This window comes from Drosophila suzukii, chromosome Y, assembly GCF_043229965.1.
Source record: "Drosophila suzukii chromosome Y, CBGP_Dsuzu_IsoJpt1.0, whole genome shotgun sequence".
NCBI lineage: Eukaryota > Metazoa > Arthropoda > Insecta > Diptera > Drosophilidae > Drosophila > Drosophila suzukii.
Genome location: NC_092085.1, coordinates 815357 through 843038, shown reverse-complemented (window position 1 = coordinate 843038; position 27682 = coordinate 815357). Strand labels below are relative to the sequence as shown.

General features: G+C 43.5%; 3 protein-coding genes and 1 pseudogene across 3 annotated transcripts; all 4 read left to right on the top strand.

Moving 5' to 3' along the window:
• The first annotated feature begins 1506 nt into the window (after positions 1-1506).
• LOC139353566 (kelch-like protein diablo) lies at positions 1507-3996 on the top strand (annotated as a pseudogene).
• Positions 3997-8628: 4632 nt separating this feature from the next.
• Positions 8629-11150, top strand: LOC139353557 (kelch-like protein diablo). Its single transcript, XM_070997913.1, has one exon. It carries the CDS (start codon positions 8906-8908, stop codon positions 10739-10741), a length of 1836 nt encoding a protein of 611 aa, XP_070854014.1. The 5' UTR covers positions 8629-8905; the 3' UTR covers positions 10742-11150.
• Positions 11151-14104: 2954 nt separating this feature from the next.
• LOC139353563 (kelch-like protein diablo) lies at positions 14105-16623 on the top strand. Its single transcript, XM_070997918.1, has one exon. The coding sequence runs from the start codon at positions 14373-14375 to the stop codon at positions 16206-16208; it is 1836 nt and encodes a 611-aa protein (XP_070854019.1). The 5' UTR covers positions 14105-14372; the 3' UTR covers positions 16209-16623.
• Positions 16624-21065: 4442 nt separating this feature from the next.
• Positions 21066-23589, top strand: LOC139353559 (kelch-like protein diablo). Its single transcript, XM_070997915.1, has one exon. The coding sequence runs from the start codon at positions 21345-21347 to the stop codon at positions 23178-23180; it is 1836 nt and encodes a 611-aa protein (XP_070854016.1). The 5' UTR covers positions 21066-21344; the 3' UTR covers positions 23181-23589.
• Positions 23590-27682: the final 4093 nt, after the last annotated feature.

Sequence of the window (27682 nt, the reverse complement as noted above, 5' to 3'; positions counted from 1 at the left end):
TAGTCGAGGTACTCGACTATAGCGTTCTTCCATGTTATTATACCCGTTAAAAGGGTAAGTAAAAGGGTATACTAGATTCGTCGGAAAGTATGTAACAGGCAGAAGGAAGCGTTTCCGACCCCATGTTTGTTTACTTACACAAAAATAAAAATTGTGCTTTAATGTTATTAATACAAAAAATCATAAGTTATAAAAACAAACATCTCTTATTTTTGGTCCCAAGGAACTTAGCACTCAATAAGATTTTCAAATTTTTTCACAGATTCATTCATTTGTTTATTTATATGCATCATTTGTTGTTTTTCACGTCAAAAATTAAAATTTTTCACAGCTTTTTTTTTTCCGCCACGTGTTTTTTTGGGAATCTTGTATTTTCCATTTTTTTAATACACATTAACTTGTTTTTACTCTCACTGATTAAATAAATAATGGTCTGCGACAGACTTACATGGGAATCGTATAGGTATCACTTTTAAACCACTGGTTTATTTTATTTAACTACGTAATTGCGTGCAATTCTAACTCCTTCACATACTCGTAAGTAAACGCAAGTGAAAAAGCGTGCCTTCCAGAAAAACAACAAGCAACAACAACAACGGTTCCGCTAATCCGTTGTTGTTCTGTTTTTTTGGCATGTCCCGTTTGGTCTATGCATCTTGCACATAAAAGCAGGGTATTTATAGACATATCCAACTATGCAAATCGGTTTATAAAAATATATTCTTAAAACTTCACATATTATTAAATAATATTAATAAACCTATACATTTTTTTTAAGAAATACAAATATTTTAAAACAGAAACCTATTATTTTAAATGGTTGTTTTATCATTTACGAACAAATGTCGCATTATTCAAAAGGCAAGGGTGCACAAAAGTCTATATATTTTAGTTGCTGGTCCTCCTTCACACGCACTTTTCCGTCTGAGACATGGCGAGAGAGGAAGAGCCCAAAATTACTTTTTGTGCGTTCTCTTTGCGGACCTGACTTAGAGTGCGTCGCTTTGCCGCCGTTGCGCTCAGCTCTGCCGGCGTCGCTGGCTTCTCTGCCGACGTCGCAGTCGGCATCGTGATGATTGGGCGCTTAACTCAATTGTGGAACTGCAGGGTAGTGTCAAGGCTTGTCCTAACTACTTTGGTTTGAGAGCATTGGACTGAAAACGGAAGAGTTTTTTTGGGACAATCTATAGGTATATGTTAAGCTAATTCATATTCTTTGAAAGAGATAAATAAAGATGTACAGATCTTTAAAGGTTTTTGCCCGTCAATGGGACAAATGGATAAAGGGTTCATTATTCAATAGAATAAGTTAGCCGCGCACTTTGCTCTCTCTGAGCGCCGGCAGGGCTTTTTTCTTTGCCGCTAAGTTCGGCCGGCAACTATTTACATACACACACATACACGCGTAAAAACATTCGCATTGTCTGGCTCTGAGTAGTAGAGTAGAGTAGGCGTAGCATGGTCAATCGATAGGTATTTACAAGACTAATACATTTCAGTTAATATTTGGTTGAATAGCTTCGTTTGTAGTATCAATCGTGTGTTTCGACTTTTCCAGGCCAAAAAGAAAAACGATTTTCACTGCTGAAAAGTGCATTTCGCGCCAGGAATCTTCGATGTGGTCGCTTTAAGCCAGCAGCTAGATTGCATTTTCGAAATTTTCCGCCTGCAGCTGGCCCTGGACGTGCTTTGTATCCGTGGAGAACAGAGACGCAAAGATAGACGCCGTGTGGGGTTGGGTTGCTTCCGGCCCGCTGCGCTTAGCAGCGAACAGAATGGGCGACCTGCCGGGCTCGGGCTCCACCGCTCAACCACGGGATGCTGCTGTCACCGGAACAGGTGGTAATTCCACGGCTGGTGGCGGCTCCGTTGGATCGACGGCAGTGGACCGACCTCCGTCGCCCGCCCGCCTCTCTCACACTTCTGAAAAACATCCGAAGGTCACGATCACGGAACTCAATATGCTGCGGCGCCATCGGGAGCTCTGCGATGTGGTCCTGAACGTTGGCGGACGGAAGATCTTCGCCCACAGGGTCATCCTGTCCGCCTGCAGCTCTTACTTCTGTGCCATGTTCACTGGCGAACTGGAGGAATCGCGCCAGACGGAGGTCACTATACGCGACATCGACGAGAACACCATGGAGCTGCTTATTGACTTTTGCTACACAGCCCACACATCGTCGAGGAGTCCAATGTCCAGGCGCTCCTTCCCGCCGCCTGTCTGCTGCAACTGGTTGAGATTCAAGACATCTGCTGCGAGTTCCTCAAGCGACAATTGGACCCCACCAACTGCCTGGGCATCCGCGCCTTTGCCGACACACACTCTTGCCGGGAACTGTTGCGAATAGCCGACACGTTCACGCAGCACAACTTCCAGGAGGTGATGGAGAGCGAGGAGTTTCTGCTGCTGCCCGTCGGCCAGTTGGTGGACATCATCTGCAGCGACGAACTGAACGTGCGCTCGGAGGAGCAGGTCTTCAACGCTGTCATGTCCTGGCTCAAGTACAATGTCGCCGAGCGGCGACAGCACCTAGCACAGGTACTACAACATGTCCGTCTGCCTCTACTCTCCCCAAAGTTCCTGGTGGGCACGGTGGGCTCTGATCTCCTGGTCCGCAGCGACGAGGCCTGCCGGGATCTGGTGGACGAGGCCAAGAACTATCTGCTGCTTCCGCAGGAGCGACCGCTGATGCAGGGTCCGCGCACCAGACCTCGCAAAACGACCCGACCAGGTGAAGTGCTGTTTGCCGTGGGTGGCGTGTGCTCCGACGATGCCATAGCCTCCGTGGAGCGCTTCGATCCGCAGACAAATGACTGGAAAATGGTCGCTCCTATGAGCAAGCGGCGCTGCGGAGTCGGCGTGGCCGTGTTGAATGATTTGCTGTATGCAGTGGGCGGTCACGACGGCCAGAGCTATCTAAACAGCATCGAGCGGTATGATCCGCAAACCAATCAGTGGTCCTGCGACGTGGCGCCTACCACTTCCTGCCGCACCAGCGTGGGCGTGGCCGTGCTCGACGGCTTTCTGTATGCGGTTGGTGGCCAGGATGGCGTTCAGTGCTTCAATCATGTGGAGCGGTACGACTCCAAGGAGAACAAATGGTCAAAGGTGGCCCCGATGACCACACGACGGCTGGGTGTGGCGGTAGCTGTCCTTGGAGGATACCTATATGCAATTGGTGGCTCCGATGGACAACGTCCGTTGAACACTGTTGAGCGATACGATCCCAGACACAACAAATGGGTGGCCGTCAGTCCAATGTACACGCGAAGCAAGCACCTGGGCTGCGCTGTCTTCAACAACTACATTTACGCCGTCGGCGGACGGTACGATAGCATGGAGCTCTCGTCCGCCGAGCGCTACAATCCACTGACCAACACCTGGAGCCCCATCGTGGCCATGACCTCTCGTCGCAGTGGGGTTGGCCTGGCCGTCGTGAATGGACAGCTGTATGCGGTGGGCGGTTTTGATGGGTCCGCCTATTTGAAAACCATCGAGGTCTACGACCCAGAGACGAACCAATGGCGTTTGTGCGGCTGCATGAACTACAGCCGACTGGGCGGCGGCGTGGGCGTTATGCGGGCCCCCCAGACTGAGAACTATATGTGATGCGAAAACAGTTTTAAGCAACAAAATCCCTGAAACTATTCCAACTCCTAGCCCTTCCATTGCTGATAAAATACGGTTGTCTTGTCTCTTTCTCCCCCCCGAACACATGCTATCTCGAGTGCAGGATTCGCAAGGATTCTGTTGTCTGATGGGAGCAGCAGCCGACGACGTTGCCCTCGCAAACGTTGCCCCCGCCGCATTTCTACTAACAATATCCGCAATCGAAGCCAAATCTAATCAACTAAATCCCTTTCACCCCATTGTCTAGCATTATAATCGCATTGTATTAATTGTTAATTGTTTATTTGGTAGAGCCTGAAGCGCGTGTTTGTTAGACATTCCCAGCGTTAGCATAACCCCTTCGCTCCCGTACACCTGCAATCTCATATATATATATATTTTATAAAGAACTTAATATCTAAATGTTGCTGGTGTTATTTCATGGAAATAGCTAGCTCATAACCATGCCTTCTTTCGAAAAAAAAATTAGAAAGAATTCTATTTGCCGCGGATATTAGATTGCAATTTTTTACATCCACACATGCATAAACACATACATGTATGTATGTATGTATATCGTTTTCTGGCTCTAGTGTAAAGCATTGGACTGAAAACGGAAAAGTTTTTTTGGGACAATCTATAGGTATTTATTAAGCTAATTCATATTCTTTGAAAGAGATAAATAAAGATGTACAGATCTTTAAAGGCCCACAAACCGCGAAAACCTGTGACGCCCACAATTTGCATGCTAGATAAAAAATTGATTGAAATATCGATTGATCCAAAAATAAATTTGCCACGCCCACTCTAACGCCCATAACACTTAAATCTGTCTACCGCCGGTAGGTGGCGCATTTTAGTCTCGCTTTGCTTCTTGCATATCTCCATTTCCCTTTGAGTAACGGGTATCTGATAGTCGACGTACTCGACTATAGCGTTCTTCCTTGTTTTTGTTTTTATTTGTTTATTTTAAAATTTGAGCTCGGGGGTTTCCGGTGTTATCGGGGTCGCTGGCACCTCCTCCTCAGCATCTGGTGCCGGCGTTGCCTTTTTTTTGGTACAACTCAAGTTTTTAACGCACCGCATTGCCTTCTGCAGCGCCTTTTCGGGAGGCTCCGAGGGATTGCATCTAGTATTAGAAAAAAATTAGTTTTAAAAATAAAACAAGACGAGAATAAAAACGAGTGACCGAAAGTAATCGTTATTTGTAAGATTTATTTATAATAAAAGAAATGTTATCTTTGGCATTCAATGTAAAAATCCCAGAAGTCTTTTAAAAATTAAACTTAAAAACAATAGTTACTTTCAGCCTCAATAAAAACTTACTTAATAAGTAAGTTGTGGGACAGAACAAGTTCCTCGGATAATATGCTTAAGATGGAACGATTTAGCCTTCCATTTTTTTATAGATTTACCTTCAGCCTTGTCTAAAAATATAAGAAAATGCAAAAAATATCGAGACGAAATTAGCAAACTTTTGTTTTCGGTCACTTGATTTATTTTATTTTGTTGTAAAAAATTATTTATGTATTTTTTTTATTATTTATTAAATCATTTATTTATTTTGCAGATGCGGAAAAAATACCACTTTTCCAGGAACGGAAAATTAGAGATGTTTGAGATTTTTATTTAAATAGCCATGTTTGTTTACTTACACAAAAATAAAAATTGTGCTTTAATGTTATTAATACAAAAAATCATAAGTTATAAAAACAAACATCTCTTATTTTTGGTCCCAAGGAACTTAGCACTCAATAAGATTTTCAAATTTTTTCACAGATTCATTCATTTGTTTATTTATATGCATCATTTGTTGTTTTTCACGTCAAAAATTAAAATTTTTCACAGATATTTTTTTTCCGCCACGTGTTTTTTTGGGATTCTTGTATTTTCCATTTTTTTAATACACATTAACTTGTTTTTACTCTCACTGATTAAATAAATAATGGTCTGCGACAGACTTACATGGGAATCGTATAGGTATTTTATTTAACTACGTAATTGCGTGCAATTCTAACTCCTTCACATACTCGTAAGTAAACGCAAGTGAAAAAGCGTGCCCTCCAGAAAAACAACAAGCAACAACAACAACGGTTCCGCTAATCCGTTGTTGTTCTGTTTTTTTGGCATGTCCCGTTTGGTCTATGCATCTTGCACATAAAAGCAGGGTATTTATAGACATATCCGACTATGCAAATCGGTTTATAAAAATATATTCTTAAAACTTCACATATTATTAAATAATATTAATAAACCTATACATTTTTTTTAAGAAATACAAATATTTTAAAACAGAAACCTATTATTTTAAATGGTTGTTTTATCATTTACGAACAAATGTCGCATTATTCAAAAGGCAGGGGTGCACAAAAGTCTATATATTTTAGTTGCTGGTCCTCCTTCACACGCACTTTTCCGTCTGAGACATGGCGAGAGAGGAAGAGCCCAAAATTACTTTTTGTGCGTTCTCTTTGCGGACCTGACTTAGAGTGCGTCGCTTTGCCGCCGTTGCGCTCAGCTCTGCCGGCGTCGCTGGCTTCTCTGCCGACGTCGCAGTCGGCATCGTGATGATTGGGCGCTTAATTCAATTGTGGAACTGCAGGGTAGTGTCAAGGCTTGTCCTAACTACTTTGGTTTGAGAGCATTGGACTGAAAACGGAAGAGTTTTTTTGGGACAATCTATAGGTATTTATTAAGCTAATTCATATTCTTTGAAAGAGATAAATAAAGATGTACAGATCTTTAAAGGCCCACAAACCGCGAAAACCTGTGACGCCCACAATTTACATGCTAGATAAAAAATTGATTGAAATATCGATTTATCCAAAAAAAAAATTTGCCACGCCCACTCTAACGCCCATAACACTTAAATCTGTCTACCGCCGGTAGGTGGCGCATTTTAGTCTCGCTTTGCTGCTTGCATATCTCCATTTCCCTTTGAGTAACGGGTATCTGATAGTTGAGGTACTCGACTATAGCGTTCTTCCTTGTTTTTGTTTTTATTTGTTTATTTTAAAATTTGAGCTCGGGGTTTTCCGGTGTTATCGGGGTCGCTGGCACCTCCTCCTCAGCATCTGGTGCCGGCGTTGCCTTTTTTTTGGTACAACTCAAGTTTTTAACGCACCGCATTGCCTTCTGCAGCGCCTTTTCGGGAGGCTCCGAGGGATTGCATCTAGTATTAGAAAAAAATTAGTTTTAAAAATAAAACAAGACGAGAATAAAAACGAGTGACCGAAAGTAATCGTTATTTGTAAGATTTATTTATAATAAAAGAAATGTTATCTATCTGTTAAAAACAATAGTTACTTTCAGCCTCAATAAAAACTTACTTAATAAGTAAGTTGTGGGACAGAACAAGTTCCTCGGATAATATGCTTAAGATGGAACGATTTAGCCTTCCATTTTTTTATAGATTTACCTTCAGCCTTGTCTAAAAATATAAGAAAATGCAAAAAATATCGAGACGAAATTAGCAAACTTTTGTTTTCGGTCACTTGATTTATTTTATTTTGTTGTAAAAAATTATTTATGTATTTTTTTTATTATTTATTAAATCATTTATTTATTTTGCAGATGCGGAAAAAATACCACTTTTCCAGGAACGGAAAATAAGAGATGTTTGAGATTTTTATTTAAATAGCCATGTTTGTTTACTTACACAAAAATAAAAATTGTGCTTTAATGTTATTAATACAAAAATCATAAGTTATAAAAACAAACATCTCTTATTTTTGGTCCCAAGGAACTTAGCACTCAATAAGATTTTCAAATTTTTTCACAGATTCATTCATTTGTTTATTTATATGCATCATTTGTTGTTTTTCACGTCAAAAATTAAAATTTTTCACAGCTATTTTTTTTCCGCCACGTGTTTTTTTGGGAATCTTGTATTTTCCATTTTTTTAATACACATTAACTTGTTTTTACTCTCACTGATTAAATAAATAATGGTCTGCGACAGACTTACATGGGAATCGTATAGGTATCACTTTTAAACCACTGGTTTATTTTATTTAACTACGTAATTGCGTGCAATTCTAACTCCTTCACATACTCGTAAGTAAACGCAAGTGAAAAAGCGTGCCTTCCAGAAAAACAACAAGCAACAACAACAACGGTTCCGCTAATCCGTTGTTGTTCTGTTTTTTTGGCATGTCCCGTTTGGTCTATGCATCTTGCACATAAAAGCAGGGTATTTATAGACATATCCGACTATGCAAATCGGTTTATAAAAATATATTCTTTAAACTTCACATATTATTAAATAATATTAAAAAACCTATACATTTTTTTTAAGAAATACAAATATTTTAAAACAGAAACCTATTATTTTAAATGGTTGTTTTATCATTTACGAACAAATGTCGCATTATTCAAAAGGCAAGGGTGCACAAAAGTCTATATATTTTAGTTGCTGGTCCTCCTTCACACGCACTTTTCCGTCTGAGACATGGCGAGAGAGGAAGAGCCCAAAATTACTTTTTGTGCGTTCTCTTTGCGGACCTGACTTAGAGTGCGTCGCTTTGCCGCCGTTGCGCTCAGCTCTGCCGGCGTCGCTGGCTTCTCTGCCGACGTCGCAGTCGGCATCGTGATGATTGGGCGCTTTACTCAATTGTGGAACTGCAGGGTAGTGTCAAGGCTTGTCCTAACTACTTTGGTTTGAGAGCATTGGACTGAAAACGGAAGAGTTTTTTTGGGACAATCTATAGGTATTTATTAAGCTAATTCATATTCTTTGAAAGAGATAAATAAAGATGTACAGATCTTTAAAGGTTTTTGCCCGTCAATGGGACAAATGGATAAAGGGTTCATTATTCAATAGAATAAGTTAGCCGCGCACTTTGCTCTCTCTGAGCGCCGGCAGGGCTTTTTTCTTTGCCGCTAAGTTCGGCCGGCAACTATTTACATACACACACATACACGCGTAAAAACATTTCGCATTGTCTGGCTCTGAGTAGTAGAGTAGAGTAGGCGTAGAATGGTCAATCGATAGGTATTTACAAGGCTAATACATTTCAGTTAATATTTGGTTGAATAGCTTCGTTTGTAGTATCAATCGTGTGTTTCGACTTTTCCAGGCCAAAAAGAAAAACGATTTTCACTGCTGAAAAGTGCATTTCGCGCCAGGAATCTTCGATGTGGTCGCTTTAAGCCAGCAGCAAGATTGCATTTTCGAAATTTTCCGCCTGCAGCTGGCCCTGGACGTGCTTTGTATCCGTGGAGAACAGAGACGCAAAGATAGACGCCGTGTGGGGTTGGGTTGCTTCCGGCCCGCTGCGCTTAGCAGCGAACAGAATGGGCGACCTGCCAGGCTCGGGCTCCACCGCTCAACCACGGGATGCTGCTGTCACCGGAACAGGTGGTAATTCCACGGCTGGTGGCGGCTCCGTTGGATCGACGGCAGTGGACCGACCTCCGTCGCCCGCCCGCCTCTCTCACACTTCTGAAAAACATCCGAAGGTCACGATCACGGAACTCAATATGCTGCGGCGCCATCGGGAGCTCTGCGATGTGGTCCTGAACGTGGGCGGACGGAAGATCTTCGCCCACAGGGTCATCCTGTCCGCCTGCAGCTCTTACTTCTGTGCCATGTTCACTGGCGAACTGGAGGAATCGCGCCAGACGGAGGTCACTATACGCGACATCGACGAGAACACCATGGAGCTGCTTATTGACTTTTGCTACACCGCCCACATCATCGTCGAGGAGTCCAATGTCCAGGCGCTCCTTCCCGCCGCCTGTCTGCTGCAACTGGTTGAGATTCAAGACATCTGCTGCGAGTTCCTCAAGCGACAATTGGACCCCACCAACTGCCTGGGCATCCGCGCCTTTGCCGACACACACTCTTGCCGGGAACTGTTGCGAATAGCCGACACGTTCACGCAGCACAACTTCCAGGAGGTGTTGGAGAGCGAGGAGTTTCTGCTGCTGCCCGTCGGCCAGTTGGTGGACATCATCTGCAGCGACGAACTGAACGTGCGCTCGGAGGAGCAGGTCTTCAACGCTGTCATGTCCTGGCTCAAGTACAATGTCGCCGAGCGGCGACAGCACCTAGCACAGGTACTACAACATGTCCGTCTGCCTCTACTCTCCCCAAAGTTCCTGGTGGGCACGGTGGGCTCTGATCTCCTGGTCCGCAGCGACGAGGCCTGCCGGGATCTGGTGGACGAGGCCAAGAACTATCTGCTGCTTCCGCAGGAGCGACCGCTGATGCAGGGTCCGCGCACCAGACCTCGCAAAACGACCCGACCAGGTGAAGTGCTGTTTGCCGTGGGTGGCGTGTGCTCCGACGATGCCATAGCCTCCGTGGAGCGCTTCGATCCGCAGACAAATGACTGGAAAATGGTCGCTCCTATGAGCAAGCGGCGCTGCGGAGTCGGCGTGGCCGTGTTGAATGATTTGCTGTATGCAGTGGGCGGTCACGACGGCCAGAGCTATCTAAACAGCATCGAGCGGTATGATCCGCAAACCAATCAGTGGTCTTGCGACGTGGCGCCTACCACTTCCTGCCGCACCAGCGTGGGCGTGGCCGTGCTCGACGGCTTTCTGTATGCGGTTGGTGGCCAGGATGGCGTTCAGTGCTTCAATCATGTGGAGCGGTACGACCCCAAGGAGAACAAATGGTCAAAGGTGGCCCCGATGACCACACGACGGCTGGGTGTGGCGGTAGCTGTCCTTGGAGGATACCTATATGCAATTGGTGGCTCCGATGGACAACGTCCGTTGAACACTGTTGAGCGATACGATCCCAGACACAACAAATGGGTGGCCGTCAGTCCAATGTCCACGCGAAGCAAGCACCTGGGCTGCGCTGTCTTCAACAACTACATTTACGCCGTCGGCGGACGGTACGATAGCATGGAGCTCTCGTCCGCCGAGCGCTACAATCCACTGACCAACACCTGGAGCCCCATCGTGGCCATGACCTCTCGTCGCAGTGGGGTTGGCCTGGCCGTCGTGAATGGACAGCTGTATGCGGTGGGCGGTTTTGATGGGTCCGCCTATTTGAAAACCATCGAGGTCTACGACCCAGAGACGAACCAATGGCGTTTGTGCGGCTGCATGAACTACAGCCGACTGGGCGGCGGCGTGGGCGTTATGCGGGCCCCCCAGACTGAGAACTATATGTGATGAGAAAACAGTTTTAAGCAACAAAATCCCTGAAACTATTCCAACTCCTAGCCCTTCCATTGCTGATAAAATACGGTTGTCTTGTCTCTTTCTCCCCCCCGAACACATGCTATCTCGAGTGCAGGATTCGCAAGGATTCTGTTGTGTGATGGGAGCAGCAGCCGACGACGTTGCCCTCGCAAACGTTGCCGCCGCCGCATTTCTACTAACAATATCCGCAATCGAAGCCAAATCTAATCAACTAAATCCCTTTCACCCCATTGTCTAGCATTATAATCGCATTGTATTAATTGTTAATTGTTTATTTGCCTGAAGCGCGTGTTTGTTAGACATTCCCAGCGTTAGCATAACCCCTTCGCTCCCGTACACCTGCAATCTCATATATATATATATTTTATAAAGAACTTAATATCTAAATGTTGCTGGTGTTATTTCATGGAAATAGCTAGCTCATAACCATGCCTTCTTTCGAAAAAAAAATTAGAAAGAATTCTATTTGCCGCGGATATTAGATTGCAATTTTTTACATCCACACATGCATAAACACATACATGTATGTATGTATGTATATCGTTTTCTGGCTCTAGTGTAAAGGCTTGTCCTAACTACTTTGGTTTGAGAGCATTGGACTGAAAACGGAAAAGTTTTTTTGGGACAATCTATAGGTATTTATTAAGCTAATTCATATTCTTTGAAATAGATAAATAAAGATGTACAGATCTTTAAAGGCCCACAAACCGCGAAAACCTGTGACGCCCACAATTTGCATGCTAGATAAAAAATTTTAACTGAAATGTATTGGGGTCGTCAATACCTATCGATTGATCCAAAAATAAATTTGCCACGCCCACTCTAACGCCCATAACACTTAAATCTGTCTACCGCCGGTAGGTGGCGCATTTTAGTCTCGCTTTGCTGCTTGCATATCTCCATTTCCCTTTGAGTAACGGGTATCTGATAGTCGAGGTACTCGACTATAGCGTTCTTCCTTGTTTTTTCTATGTGTATCGATTGGTCCAAAAAAAAATTTGCCACGCCCACTCTAACGCCCATAACGCTTAAATCTGTATTTAGCTGAGTAACGGGTATCTGATAGTCGAGGTACTCGACTATAGCGTTCTTCCTTGTTATTATACCCGTTACTCGTAGAGTAAAAGGGTATACTAGATTCGTCGGAAAGTATGTAACAGGCAGAAGGAAGCGTTTCCGACCCCATAAAGTATATATATTCTTGATCAGGATCACTAGCCAAGCCCACCCTAACGCCCATAAACCGCCCACAAACTTCAACAAATCGTAAATATGAACGTGGATATCTCGGAGACTATAAAAGATAGAGAATTGAGATTTCAGTTTTAGATCCCGTAGCCTTATACGCAGCGCAAGTTTGTTACTCGAATATGCCACGCCCACTCTAACGCCCACAAACCGCAAAAGGAAGCGTTTCCGACCCCATAAAGTATATATAAAGTATATATATATATATATATATAAAGTATAACGCCCATAAACCGCCCACAAACTTCAAAAAATCGTAAATATGAACGTGGATATCTCGGAAACTATCAGAGATAGAGAATTGGGATTTCAGATTTAGATTCCGTAGCCTTATACGCAGCGCAAGTTTGTTACGCGAATATGTGAAAACCGGTGACGCCCACAATTTTTATGCCAGATAAAAAATTTTAACTGAAATGTATTGGTCTCGTCAAAACCTATCGATTGGTCCAAAAAAAAATTTGGCACGCCCACTCTAACGCCCGTAACGCTTAAATCTGTATACCGCCGGTAGGTGGCGCATTTTAATCTCGCTTTGCTACTTGCATATCTCTATTTAGCTGAGTAACGGGTATCTGATAGTCGAGGTACTCGACTATAGCGTTCTTCCATGTTATTATACCCGTTAAAAGGGTAAGTAAAAGGGTATACTAGATTCGTCGGAAAGTATGTAACAGGCAGAAGGAAGCGTTTCCGACCCCATGTTTGTTTACTTACACAAAAATAAAAATTGTGCTTTAATGTTATTAATACAAAAAATCATAAGTTATAAAAACAAACATCTCTTATTTTTGGTCCCAAGGAACTTAGCACTCAATAAGATTTTCAAATTTTTTCACAGATTCATTCATTTGTTTATTTATATGCATCATTTGTTGTTTTTCACGTCAAAAATTAAAATTTTTCACAGCTTTTTTTTTCCGCCACGTGTTTTTTTGGGAATCTTGTATTTTCCATTTTTTTAATACACATTAACTTGTTTTTACTCTCACTGATTAAATAAATAATGGTCTGCGACAGACTTACATGGGAATCGTATAGGTATCACTTTTAAACCACTGGTTTATTTTATTTAACTACGTAATTGCGTGCAATTCTAACTCCTTCACATACTCGTAAGTAAACGCAAGTGAAAAAGCGTGCCTTCCAGAAAAACAACAAGCAACAACAACAACGGTTCCGCTAATCCGTTGTTGTTCTGTTTTTTTGGCATGTCCCGTTTGGTCTATGCATCTTGCACATAAAAGCAGGGTATTTATAGACATATCCGACTATGCAAATCGGTTTATAAAAATATATTCTTAAAACTTCACATATTATTAAATAATATTAATAAACCTATACATTTTTTTTAAGAAATACAAATATTTTAAAACAGAAACCTATTATTTTAAATGGTTGTTTTATCATTTACGAACAAATGTCGCATTATTCAAAAGGCAAGGGTGCACAAAAGTCTATATATTTTAGTTGCTGGTCCTCCTTCACACGCACTTTTCCGTCTGAGACATGGCGAGAGAGGAAGAGCCCAAAATTACTTTTTGTGCGTTCTCTTTGCGGACCTGACTTAGAGTGCGTCGCTTTGCGCCGTTGCGCTCAGCTCTGCCGGCGTCGCTGGCTTCTCTGCCGACGTCGCAGTCGGCATCGTGATGATTGGGCGCTTAACTCAATTGTGGAACTGCAGGGTAGTGTCAAGGCTTGTCCTAACTACTTTGGTTTGAGAGCATTGGACTGAAAACGGAAGAGTTTTTTTGGGACAATCTATAGGTATTTGTTAAGCTAATTCATATTCTTTGAAAGAGATAAATAAAGATGTACAGATCTTTAAAGGTTTTTGCCCGTCAATGGGACAAATGGATAAAGGGTTCATTATTCAATAGAATAAGTTAGCCGCGCACTTTGCTCTCTCTGAGCGCCGGCAGGGCTTTTTTCTTTGCCGCTAAGTTCGGCCGGCAACTATTTACATACACACACATACACGCGTAAAAACATTTCGCATTGTCTGGCTCTGAGTAGTAGAGTAGAGTAGGCGTAGCATGGTCAATCGATAGGTATTTACAAGACTAATACATTTCAGTTAATATTTGGTTGAATAGCTTCGTTTGTAGTATCAATCGTGTGTTTCGACTTTTCCAGGCCAAAAAGAAAAACGATTTTCACTGCTGAAAAGTGCATTTCGCGCCAGGAATCTTCGATGTGGTCGCTTTAAGCCAGCAGCTAGATTGCATTTTCGAAATTTTCCGCCTGCAGCTGGCCCTGGACGTGCTTTGTATCCGTGGAGAACAGAGACGCAAAGATAGACGCCGTGTGGGGTTGGGTTGCTTCCGGCCCGCTGCGCTTAGCAGCGAACAGAATGGGCGACCTGCCGGGCTCGGGCTCCACCGCTCAACCACGGGATGCTGCTGTCACCGGAACAGGTGGTAATTCCACGGCTGGTGGCGGCTCCGTTGGATCGACGGCAGTGGACCGACCTCCGTCGCCCGCCCGCCTCTCTCACACTTCTGAAAAACATCCGAAGGTCACGATCACGGAACTCAATATGCTGCGGCGCCATCGGGAGCTCTGCGATGTGGTCCTGAACGTTGGCGGACGGAAGATCTTCGCCCACAGGGTCATCCTGTCCGCCTGCAGCTCTTACTTCTGTGCCATGTTCACTGGCGAACTGGAGGAATCGCGCCAGACGGAGGTCACTATACGCGACATCGACGAGAACACCATGGAGCTGCTTATTGACTTTTGCTACACAGCCCACATCATCGTCGAGGAGTCCAATGTCCAGGCGCTCCTTCCCGCCGCCTGTCTGCTGCAACTGGTTGAGATTCAAGACATCTGCTGCGAGTTCCTCAAGCGACAATTGGACCCCACCAACTGCCTGGGCATCCGCGCCTTTGCCGACACACACTCTTGCCGGGAACTGTTGCGAATAGCCGACACGTTCACGCAGCACAACTTCCAGGAGGTGATGGAGAGCGAGGAGTTTCTGCTGCTGCCCGTCGGCCAGTTGGTGGACATCATCTGCAGCGACGAACTGAACGTGCGCTCGGAGGAGCAGGTCTTCAACGCTGTCATGTCCTGGCTCAAGTACAATGTCGCCGAGCGGCGACAGCACCTAGCACAGGTACTACAACATGTCCGTCTGCCTCTACTCTCCCCAAAGTTCCTGGTGGGCACGGTGGGCTCTGATCTCCTGGTCCGCAGCGACGAGGCCTGCCGGGTTCTGGTGGACGAGGCCAAGAACTATCTGCTGCTTCCGCAGGAGCGACCGCTGATGCAGGGTCCGCGCACCAGACCTCGCAAAACGACCCGACCAGGTGAAGTGCTGTTTGCCGTGGGTGGCGTGTGCTCCGACGATGCCATAGCCTCCGTGGAGCGCTTCGATCCGCAGACAAATGACTGGAAAATGGTCGCTCCTATGAGCAAGCGGCGCTGCGGAGTCGGCGTGGCCGTGTTGAATGATTTGCTGTATGCAGTGGGCGGTCACGACGGCCAGAGCTATCTAAACAGCATCGAGCGGTATGATCCGCAAACCAATCAGTGGTCCTGCGACGTGGCGCCTACCACTTCCTGCCGCACCAGCGTGGGCGTGGCCGTGCTCGACGGCTTTCTGTATGCGGTTGGTGGCCAGGATGGCGTTCAGTGCTTCAATCATGTGGAGCGGTACGACCCCAAGGAGAACAAATGGTCAAAGGTGGCCCCGATGACCACACGACGGCTGGGTGTGGCGGTAGCTGTCCTTGGAGGATACCTATATGCAATTGGTGGCTCCGATGGACAACGTCCGTTGAACACTGTTGAGCGATACGATCCCAGACACAACAAATGGGTGGCCGTCAGTCCAATGTACACGCGAAGCAAGCACCTGGGCTGCGCTGTCTTCAACAACTACATTTACGCCGTCGGCGGACGGTACGATAGCATGGAGCTCTCGTCCGCCGAGCGCTACAATCCACTGACCAACACCTGGAGCCCCATCGTGGCCATGACCTCTCGTCGCAGTGGGGTTGGCCTGGCCGTCGTGAATGGACAGCTGTATGCGGTGGGCGGTTTTGATGGGTCCGCCTATTTGAAAACCATCGAGGTCTACGACCCAGAGACGAACCAATGGCGTTTGTGCGGCTGCATGAACTACAGCCGACTGGGCGGCGGCGTGGGCGTTATGCGGGCCCCCCAGACTGAGAACTATATGTGATGCGAAAACAGTTTTAAGCAACAAAATCCCTGAAACTATTCCAACTCCTAGCCCTTCCATTGCTGATAAAATACGGTTGTCTTGTCTCTTTCTCCCCCCCGAACACATGCTATCTCGAGTGCAGGATTCGCAAGGATTCTGTTGTCTGATGGGAGCAGCAGCCGACGACGTTGCCCTCGCAAACGTTGCCCCCGCCGCATTTCTACTAACAATATCCGCAATCGAAGCCAAATCTAATCAACTAAATCCCTTTCACCCCATTGTCTAGCATTATAATCGCATTGTATTAATTGTTAATTGTTTATTTGGTAGAGCCTGAAGCGCGTGTTTGTTAGACATTCCCAGCGTTAGCATAACCCCTTCGCTCCCGTACACCTGCAATCTCATATATATATATATTTTATAAAGAACTTAATATCTAAATGTTGCTGGTGTTATTTCATGGAAATAGCTAGCTCATAACCATGCCTTCTTTCGAAAAAAAAATTAGAAAGAATTCTATTTGCCGCGGATATTAGATTGCAATTTTTTACATCCACACATGCATAAACACATACATGTATGTATGTATGTATATCGTTTTCTGGCTCTAGTGTAAAGCATTGATTGAAATATCGATTGATCCAAAAATAAATTTGCCACGCCCACTCTAACGCCCATAACACTTAAATCTGTCTACCGCCGGTAGGTGGCGCATTTTAGTCTCGCTTTGCTTCTTGCATATCTCCATTTCCCTTTGAGTAACGGGTATCTGATAGTCGACGTACTCGACTATAGCGTTCTTCCTTGTTTTTGTTTTTATTTGTTTATTTTAAAATTTGAGCTCGGGGGTTTCCGGTGTTATCGGGGTCGCTGGCACCTCCTCCTCAGCATCTGGTGCCGGCGTTGCCTTTTTTTTGGTACAACTCAAGTTTTTAACGCACCGCATTGCCTTCTGCAGCGCCTTTTCGGGAGGCTCCGAGGGATTGCATCTAGTATTAGAAAAAAATTAGTTTTAAAAATAAAACAAGACGAGAATAAAAACGAGTGACCGAAAGTAATCGTTATTTGTAAGATTTATTTATAATAAAAGAAATGTTATCTTTGGCATTCAATGTAAAAATCCCAGAAGTCTTTTAAAAATTAAACTTAAAAACAATAGTTACTTTCAGCCTCAATAAAAACTTACTTAATAAGTAAGTTGTGGGACAGAACAAGTTCCTCGGATAATATGCTTAAGATGGAACGATTTAGCCTTCCATTTTTTTATAGATTTACCTTCAGCCTTGTCTAAAAATATAAGAAAATGCAAAAAATATCGAGACGAAATTAGCAAACTTTTGTTTTCGGTCACTTGATTTATTTTATTTTGTTGTAAAAAATTATTTATGTATTTTTTTTATTATTTATTAAATCATTTATTTATTTTGCAGATGCGGAAAAAATACCACTTTTCCAGGAACGGAAAATTAGAGATGTTTGAGATTTTTATTTAAATAGCCATGTTTGTTTACTTACACAAAAATAAAAATTGTGCTTTAATGTTATTAATACAAAAAATCATAAGTTATAAAAACAAACATCTCTTATTTTTGGTCCCAAGGAACTTAGCACTCAATAAGATTTTCAAATTTTTTCACAGATTCATTCATTTGTTTATTTATATGCATCATTTGTTGTTTTTCACGTCAAAAATTAAAATTTTTCACAGCTATTTTTTTTCCGCCACGTGTTTTTTTGGGATTCTTGTATTTTCCATTTTTTTAATACACATTAACTTGTTTTTACTCTCACTGATTAAATAAATAATGGTCTGCGACAGACTTACATGGGAATCGTATAGGTATTTTATTTAACTACGTAATTGCGTGCAATTCTAACTCCTTCACATACTCGTAAGTAAACGCAAGTGAAAAAGCGTGCCCTCCAGAAAAACAACAAGCAACAACAACAACGGTTCCGCTAATCCGTTGTTGTTCTGTTTTTTTGGCATGTCCCGTTTGGTCTATGCATCTTGCACATAAAAGCAGGGTATTTATAGACATATCCGACTATGCAAATCGGTTTATAAAAATATATTCTTAAAACTTCACATATTATTAAATAATATTAATAAACCTATACATTTTTTTTAAGAAATACAAATATTTTAAAACAGAAACCTATTATTTTAAATGGTTGTTTTATCATTTACGAACAAATGTCGCATTATTCAAAAGGCAGGGGTGCACAAAAGTCTATATATTTTAGTTGCTGGTCCTCCTTCACACGCACTTTTCCGTCTGAGACATGGCGAGAGAGGAAGAGCCCAAAATTACTTTTTGTGCGTTCTCTTTGCGGACCTGACTTAGAGTGCGTCGCTTTGCCGCCGTTGCGCTCAGCTCTGCCGGCGTCGCTGGCTTCTCTGCCGACGTCGCAGTCGGCATCGTGATGATTGGGCGCTTAACTCAATTGTGGAACTGCAGGGTAGTGTCAAGGCTTGTCCTAACTACTTTGGTTTGAGAGCATTGGACTGAAAACGGAAGAGTTTTTTTGGGACAATCTATAGGTATTTATTAAGCTAATTCATATTCTTTGAAAGAGATAAATAAAGATGTACAGATCTTTAAAGGCCCACAAACCGCGAAAACCTGTGACGCCCACAATTTACATGCTAGATAAAAAATTGATTGAAATATCGATTGATCCAAAAATAAATTTGCCACGCCCACTCTAACGCCCATAACACTTAAATCTGTCTACCGCCGGTAGGTGGCGCATTTTAGTCTCGCTTTGCTGCTTGCATATCTCCATTTCCCTTTGAGTAACGGGTATCTGATAGTTGAGGTACTCGACTATAGCGTTCTTCCTTGTTTTTGTTTTTATTTGTTTATTTTAAAATTTGAGCTCGGGGTTTTCCGGTGTTATCGGGGTCGCTGGCACCTCCTCCTCAGCATCTGGTGCCGGCGTTGCCTTTTTTTTGGTACAACTCAAGTTTTTAACGCACCGCATTGCCTTCTGCAGCGCCTTTTCGGGAGGCTCCGAGGGATTGCATCTAGTATTAGAAAAAAATTAGTTTTAAAAATAAAACAAGACGAGAATAAAAACGAGTGACCGAAAGTAATCGTTATTTGTAAGATTTATTTATAATAAAAGAAATGTTATCTATCTGTTAAAAACAATAGTTACTTTCAGCCTCAATAAAAACTTACTTAATAAGTAAGTTGTGGGACAGAACAAGTTCCTCGGATAATATGCTTAAGATGGAACGATTTAGCCTTCCATTTTTTTATAGATTTACCTTCAGCCTTGTCTAAAAATATAAGAAAATGCAAAAAATATCGAGACGAAATTAGCAAACTTTTGTTTTCGGTCACTTGATTTATTTTATTTTGTTGTAAAAAATTATTTATGTATTTTTTTTATTATTTATTAAATCATTTATTTATTTTGCAGATGCGGAAAAAATACCACTTTTCCAGGAACGGAAAATAAGAGATGTTTGAGATTTTTATTTAAATAGCCATGTTTGTTTACTTACACAAAAATAAAAATTGTGCTTTAATGTTATTAATACAAAAATCATAAGTTATAAAAACAAACATCTCTTATTTTTGGTCCCAAGGAACTTAGCACTCAATAAGATTTTCAAATTTTTTCACAGATTCATTCATTTGTTTATTTATATGCATCATTTGTTGTTTTTCACGTCAAAAATTAAAATTTTTCACAGCTATTTTTTTTCCGCCACGTGTTTTTTTGGGAATCTTGTATTTTCCATTTTTTTAATACACATTAACTTGTTTTTACTCTCACTGATTAAATAAATAATGGTCTGCGACAGACTTACATGGGAATCGTATAGGTATCACTTTTAAACCACTGGTTTATTTTATTTAACTACGTAATTGCGTGCAATTCTAACTCCTTCACATACTCGTAAGTAAACGCAAGTGAAAAAGCGTGCCTTCCAGAAAAACAACAAGCAACAACAACAACGGTTCCGCTAATCCGTTGTTGTTCTGTTTTTTTGGCATGTCCCGTTTGGTCTATGCATCTTGCACATAAAAGCAGGGTATTTATAGACATATCCGACTATGCAAATCGGTTTATAAAAATATATTCTTTAAACTTCACATATTATTAAATAATATTAAAAAACCTATACATTTTTTTTAAGAAATACAAATATTTTAAAACAGAAACCTATTATTTTAAATGGTTGTTTTATCATTTACGAACAAATGTCGCATTATTCAAAAGGCAAGGGTGCACAAAAGTCTATATATTTTAGTTGCTGGTCCTCCTTCACACGCACTTTTCCGTCTGAGACATGGCGAGAGAGGAAGAGCCCAAAATTACTTTTTGTGCGTTCTCTTTGCGGACCTGACTTAGAGTGCGTCGCTTTGCCGCCGTTGCGCTCAGCTCTGCCGGCGTCGCTGGCTTCTCTGCCGACGTCGCAGTCGGCATCGTGATGATTGGGCGCTTTACTCAATTGTGGAACTGCAGGGTAGTGTCAAGGCTTGTCCTAACTACTTTGGTTTGAGAGCATTGGACTGAAAACGGAAGAGTTTTTTTGGGACAATCTATAGGTATTTATTAAGCTAATTCATATTCTTTGAAAGAGATAAATAAAGATGTACAGATCTTTAAAGGTTTTTGCCCGTCAATGGGACAAATGGATAAAGGGTTCATTATTCAATAGAATAAGTTAGCCGCGCACTTTGCTCTCTCTGAGCGCCGGCAGGGCTTTTTTCTTTGCCGCTAAGTTCGGCCGGCAACTATTTACATACACACACATACACGCGTAAAAACATTTCGCATTGTCTGGCTCTGAGTAGTAGAGTAGAGTAGGCGTAGAATGGTCAATCGATAGGTATTTACAAGACTAATACATTTCAGTTAATATTTGGTTGAATAGCTTCGTTTGTAGTATCAATCGTGTGTTTCGACTTTTCCAGGCCAAAAAGAAAAACGATTTTCACTGCTGAAAAGTGCATTTCGCGCCAGGAATCTTCGATGTGGTCGCTTTAAGCCAGCAGCAAGATTGCATTTTCGAAATTTTCCGCCTGCAGCTGGCCCTGGACGTGCTTTGTATCCGTGGAGAACAGAGACGCAAAGATAGACGCCGTGTGGGGTTGGGTTGCTTCCGGCCCGCTGCGCTTAGCAGCGAACAGAATGGGCGACCTGCCGGGCTCGGGCTCCACCGCTCAACCACGGGATGCTGCTGTCACCGGAACAGGTGGTAATTCCACGGCTGGTGGCGGCTCCGTTGGATCGACGGCAGTGGACCGACCTCCGTCGCCCGCCCGCCTCTCTCACACTTCTGAAAAACATCCGAAGGTCACGATCACGGAACTCAATATGCTGCGGCGCCATCGGGAGCTCTGCGATGTGGTCCTGAACGTGGGCGGACGGAAGATCTTCGCCCACAGGGTCATCCTGTCCGCCTGCAGCTCTTACTTCTGTGCCATGTTCACTGGCGAACTGGAGGAATCGCGCCAGACGGAGGTCACTATACGCGACATCGACGAGAACACCATGGAGCTGCTTATTGACTTTTGCTACACCGCCCACATCATCGTCGAGGAGTCCAATGTCCAGGCGCTCCTTCCCGCCGCCTGTCTGCTGCAACTGGTTGAGATTCAAGACATCTGCTGCGAGTTCCTCAAGCGACAATTGGACCCCACCAACTGCCTGGGCATCCGCGCCTTTGCCGACACACACTCTTGCCGGGAACTGTTGCGAATAGCCGACACGTTCACGCAGCACAACTTCCAGGAGGTGTTGGAGAGCGAGGAGTTTCTGCTGCTGCCCGTCGGCCAGTTGGTGGACATCATCTGCAGCGACGAACTGAACGTGCGCTCGGAGGAGCAGGTCTTCAACGCTGTCATGTCCTGGCTCAAGTACAATGTCGCCGAGCGGCGACAGCACCTAGCACAGGTACTACAACATGTCCGTCTGCCTCTACTCTCCCCAAAGTTCCTGGTGGGCACGGTGGGCTCTGATCTCCTGGTCCGCAGCGACGAGGCCTGCCGGGATCTGGTGGACGAGGCCAAGAACTATCTGCTGCTTCCGCAGGAGCGACCGCTGATGCAGGGTCCGCGCACCAGACCTCGCAAAACGACCCGACCAGGTGAAGTGCTGTTTGCCGTGGGTGGCGTGTGCTCCGACGATGCCATAGCCTCCGTGGAGCGCTTCGATCCGCAGAAAAATGACTGGAAAATGGTCGCTCCTATGAGCAAGCGGCGCTGCGGAGTCGGCGTGGCCGTGTTGAATGATTTGCTGTATGCAGTGGGCGGTCACGACGGCCAGAGCTATCTAAACAGCATCGAGCGGTATGATCCGCAAACCAATCAGTGGTCTTGCGACGTGGCGCCTACCACTTCCTGCCGCACCAGCGTGGGCGTGGCCGTGCTCGACGGCTTTCTGTATGCGGTTGGTGGCCAGGATGGCGTTCAGTGCTTCAATCATGTGGAGCGGTACGACCCCAAGGAGAACAAATGGTCAAAGGTGGCCCCGATGACCACACGACGGCTGGGTGTGGCGGTAGCTGTCCTTGGAGGATACCTATATGCAATTGGTGGCTCCGATGGACAACGTCCGTTGAACACTGTTGAGCGATACGATCCCAGACACAACAAATGGGTGGCCGTCAGTCCAATGTCCACGCGAAGCAAGCACCTGGGCTGCGCTGTCTTCAACAACTACATTTACGCCGTCGGCGGACGGTACGATAGCATGGAGCTCTCGTCCGCCGAGCGCTACAATCCACTGACCAACACCTGGAGCCCCATCGTGGCCATGACCTCTCGTCGCAGTGGGGTTGGCCTGGCCGTCGTGAATGGACAGCTGTATGCGGTGGGCGGTTTTGATGGGTCCGCCTATTTGAAAACCATCGAGGTCTACGACCCAGAGACGAACCAATGGCGTTTGTGCGGCTGCATGAACTACAGCCGACTGGGCGGCGGCGTGGGCGTTATGCGGGCCCCCCATACTGAGAACTATATGTGATGAGAAAACAGTTTTAAGCAACAAAATCCCTGAAACTATTCCAACTCCTAGCCCTTCCATTGCTGATAAAATACGGTTGTCTTGTCTCTTTCTCCCCCCCGAACACATGCTATCTCGAGTGCAGGATTCGCAAGGATTCTGTTGTGTGATGGGAGCAGCAGCCGACGACGTTGCCCTCGCAAACGTTGCCGCCGCCGCATTTCTACTAACAATATCCGCAATCGAAGCCAAATCTAATCAACTAAATCCCTTTCACCCCATTGTCTAGCATTATAATCGCATTGTATTAATTGTTAATTGTTTATTTGCCTGAAGCGCGTGTTTGTTAGACATTCCCAGCGTTAGCATAACCCCTTCGCTCCCGTACACCTGCAATCTCATATATATATATATTTTATAAAGAACTTAATATCTAAATGTTGCTGGTGTTATTTCATGGAAATAGCTAGCTCATAACCATGCCTTCTTTCGAAAAAAAAATTAGAAAGAATTCTATTTGCCGCGGATATTAGATTGCAATTTTTTACATCCACACATGCATAAACACATACATGTATGTATGTATGTATATCGTTTTCTGGCTCTAGTGTAAAGGCTTGTCCTAACTACTTTGGTTTGAGAGCATTGGACTGAAAACGGAAAAGTTTTTTTGGGACAATCTATAGGTATTTATTAAGCTAATTCATATTCTTTGAAATAGATAAATAAAGATGTACAGATCTTTAAAGGCCCACAAACCGCGAAAACCTGTGACGCCCACAATTTGCATGCTAGATAAAAAATTTTAACTGAAATGTATTGGGGTCGTCAATACCTATCGATTGATCCAAAAATAAATTTGCCACGCCCACTCTAACGCCCATAACACTTAAATCTGTCTACCGCCGGTAGGTGGCGCATTTTAGTCTCGCTTTGCTGCTTGCATATCTCCATTTCCCTTTGAGTAACGGGTATCTGATAGTCGAGGTACTCGACTATAGCGTTCTTCCTTGTTTTTTCTATGTGTATCGATTGGTCCAAAAAAAAATTTGCCACGCCCACTCTAACGCCCATAACGCTTAAATCTGTATTTAGCTGAGTAACGGGTATCTGATAGTCGAGGTACTCGACTATAGCGTTCTTCCTTGTTATTATACCCGTTACTCGTAGAGTAAAAGGGTATACTAGATTCGTTGGAAAGTATATTACAGGCAGAAGGAAGCGTTTCCGACCCCATAAAGTATATATATTCTTGATCAGGATCACTAGCCAAGCCCACCCTAACGCCCATAAACCGCCCACAAACTTCAACAAATCGTAAATATGAACGTGGATATCTCGGAAACTATCAAAGATAGAGAATTGGGATTTCAGATTTAGATCCCGTAGCCTTATACGCAGCGCAAGTTTGTTACGCGAATATGCCACGCCCACTCTAACGCCCACAAACCGCGAAAACCTGTGACGCCCACAATTTTTATGCTAGAAAAAAAATTTTAACTGAAATGTATTGGTCTTGTCAATACCTATCGATTGGTCCAAAAAAAATTTGCCACGCCCACTCTAACGCCCATAACGCTTAAGTCTGTATTCCGCCGGTAGGTGGCGCATTTTAATCTCGCTTTGCTACTTGCATATCTCTATTTAGCTGAGTTACGGGTATCTGATAGTCGAGGTACTCGACTATAGCGTTCTTCCTTGTTATTATACCCGTTACTCGTAGAGTAAAAGGGTATACTTGATTCGTCGGAAAGTATGTAACAGGCAGAAGGAAGCGTTTCCGACCCCATAAAGTATATATATTCTTGATCAGGATCACTAGCCGAGCCCACCCTAACGCCCATAAACCGCCCACAAACTTCAACAAATCGTAAATATGAACGTGGATATCTCGGAAACTATAAAAGATAGAGAATTGAGATTTTAGTTTTAGATCCCGTAGCCTTATACGCAGCGCAAGTTTGTTACTCGAATTTGCCACGCCCACTCTAACGCCCACAAACCGCAAAAACCTGAGACGCCCACAATTTTTATGCTAGAAAAAAAATTTTAACTGAAATGTAATGGACTCGTCAATACCTATCGATTGGTCAAAAAAAATTTGCAACGCCCACTCTAACGCCCATAACGCTTAAATCTGTATTCCGCCGGTAGGTGGCGCATTTTAATCTCGCTTTGCTACTTGCATATCTCTATTTAGCTGAGTAACGGGTATCTGATAGTCGAGGTACTCGGCTATAGCGTTCTTCCTTGTTATTATACCCGTTAAAAGGGTAAGTAAAAGGATATACTAGATTCGTCGGAAAGTATGTAACAGGCAGAAGGAAGCGTTTCCGACCCCATAAAGTATATATAAAGTATATATATATATATATATATAAAGTATAACGCCCATAAACCGCCCACAAACTTCAAAAAATCGTAGATATGAACGTGGATATCTCGGAAACTATCAGAGATAGAGAATTGGGATTTCGGATTTAGATTCCGTAGCCTTATACGCAGCGCAAGTTTGTTACGCGAATATGTGAAAACCGGTGACGCCCACAATTTTTATGCCAGATAAAAAATTTTAACTGAAATGTATTGGTCTCGTCAAAACCTATCGATTGGTCCAAAAAAAAATTTGGCACGCCCACTCTAACGCCCATAACGCTTAAATCTGTATACCGCCGGTAGGTGGCGCATTTTAATCTCGCTTTGCTACTTGCATATCTCTATTTAGCTGAGTAACGGGTATCTGATAGTCGAGGTACTCGACTATAGCGTTCTTCCATGTTATTATACCCGTTAAAAGGGTAAGTAAAAGGGTATACTAGATTCGTCGGAAAGTATGTAACAGGCAGAAGGAAGCGTTTCCGACCCCATAAAGTATATATAAAGTATATATATATATATATATAAAGTATAACGCCCATAAACCGCCCACAAACTTCAAAAAATCGTAAATATGAACGTGGATATCTCGGAAACTATCAGAAATAGAGAATTGGGATTTCAGATTTAGATTCCGTAGCCTTATACGCAGGGCAAGTTTGTTACGCGAATATATGAAAACCGGTGACGCCCACAATTTTTATGCCAGATAAAAAATTTTAACTGAAATGTATTGGTCTCGTCAATACCTATCGATTGGTACAAAAAAAATTTGCCCCGTCCACTCTAACGCCCATAACGCTTAAATCTGTATACCGCCGGTAGGTGGCGCATTTTAATCTCGCTTTGCTACTTGCATATCTCTATTTAGCTGAGTAACGGATATCTGATAGTCGAGGTACTCGACTATAGCGTTCTTCCTTGTTATTATACCCGTTACTCGTAGAGTAAAAGGGTATACTAGATTTGTCGGAAGGTATGTAACAGGCAGAAGGAAGCGTTTCCGACCCCATATAGTATATATATTCTTGATCAGGATCACTGCCGAGCCCACCCTAACGCCCATAAACCGCCCACAAACTTCAAAAAATCGTAAATATGAACGTGGATATCTAGGAAACTATCAAAATCAACCAACTACAAAATCAATCAACTACAAAATTTTAACTGAAATGTATTGGTCTCGTCAATACCTATCGATTGGTCAAAAAAAAAAATTGCCACGCCCACTCTAACGCCCATAACGCTTAAATCTGTATACCGCCGGTAGGTGGCGCCTTTTAATCTCGCTTTGCTACTTGCATATCTCTATTTAGCTGAGTAACGGGTATCTGATAGTCGAGGTACTCGACTATATCGTTCTTCCTTGTTATTATACCCGTTACTCCTAGAGTAAAAGGGGATACTAGATTTGTCGGAAGGTATGTAACAGGCAGAAGGAAGCGTTTCCGACCCCATAAAGTATGTATATTACTGATCAGGATCACTAGCCGAGCCCTTCCTAACGCCCATAAACCGCCCACAAACTTCAAAAAATCGTAAATATGAACGTGAATATCTCGGAAACTATCAGAGATAGAGAATTGGGATTTCAGATTTAGATTCCGTAGCCTTATACGCAGCGCAAGTTCGTTACGCGAATATTCCACGCCCACTATAACGCCCACAAACCGCGAAAACCTGTGACGCCCACAATTTTTATGCTAGATAAACAATTTTAACTGAAATGTATTGGTCTCGTCAATACCTATCGATTGGTCCAAAAAAAATTTGCCGCGCCCACTCTAACGCCCATAACGCTTAAATCTGTATACCGCTGGTAGGTGGCACATTTTAATCTCGCTTTGCTACTTGCATATCTCTATTTAGCTGAGTAACGGGTATCTGTTAGTCGAGGTACTCGACTATAGCGTTCTTCCTTGTTATTATACCCGTTACTCGTAGAGTAAAAGGCTATACTAGATTTGTCAGAAGGTATGTAACAGGCAGAAGGAAGAGTTTCCGACCCCATAAAGTACATATATTCTTGATCAGGATCACTAGCCGAGCCCACCCTAACGCCCATAAACCGCCCACAAACTTCAAAAAATCGTAAATATGAACGTGGATATCTCGGAAACTATCAAAATCAACCAACTACAAAATCA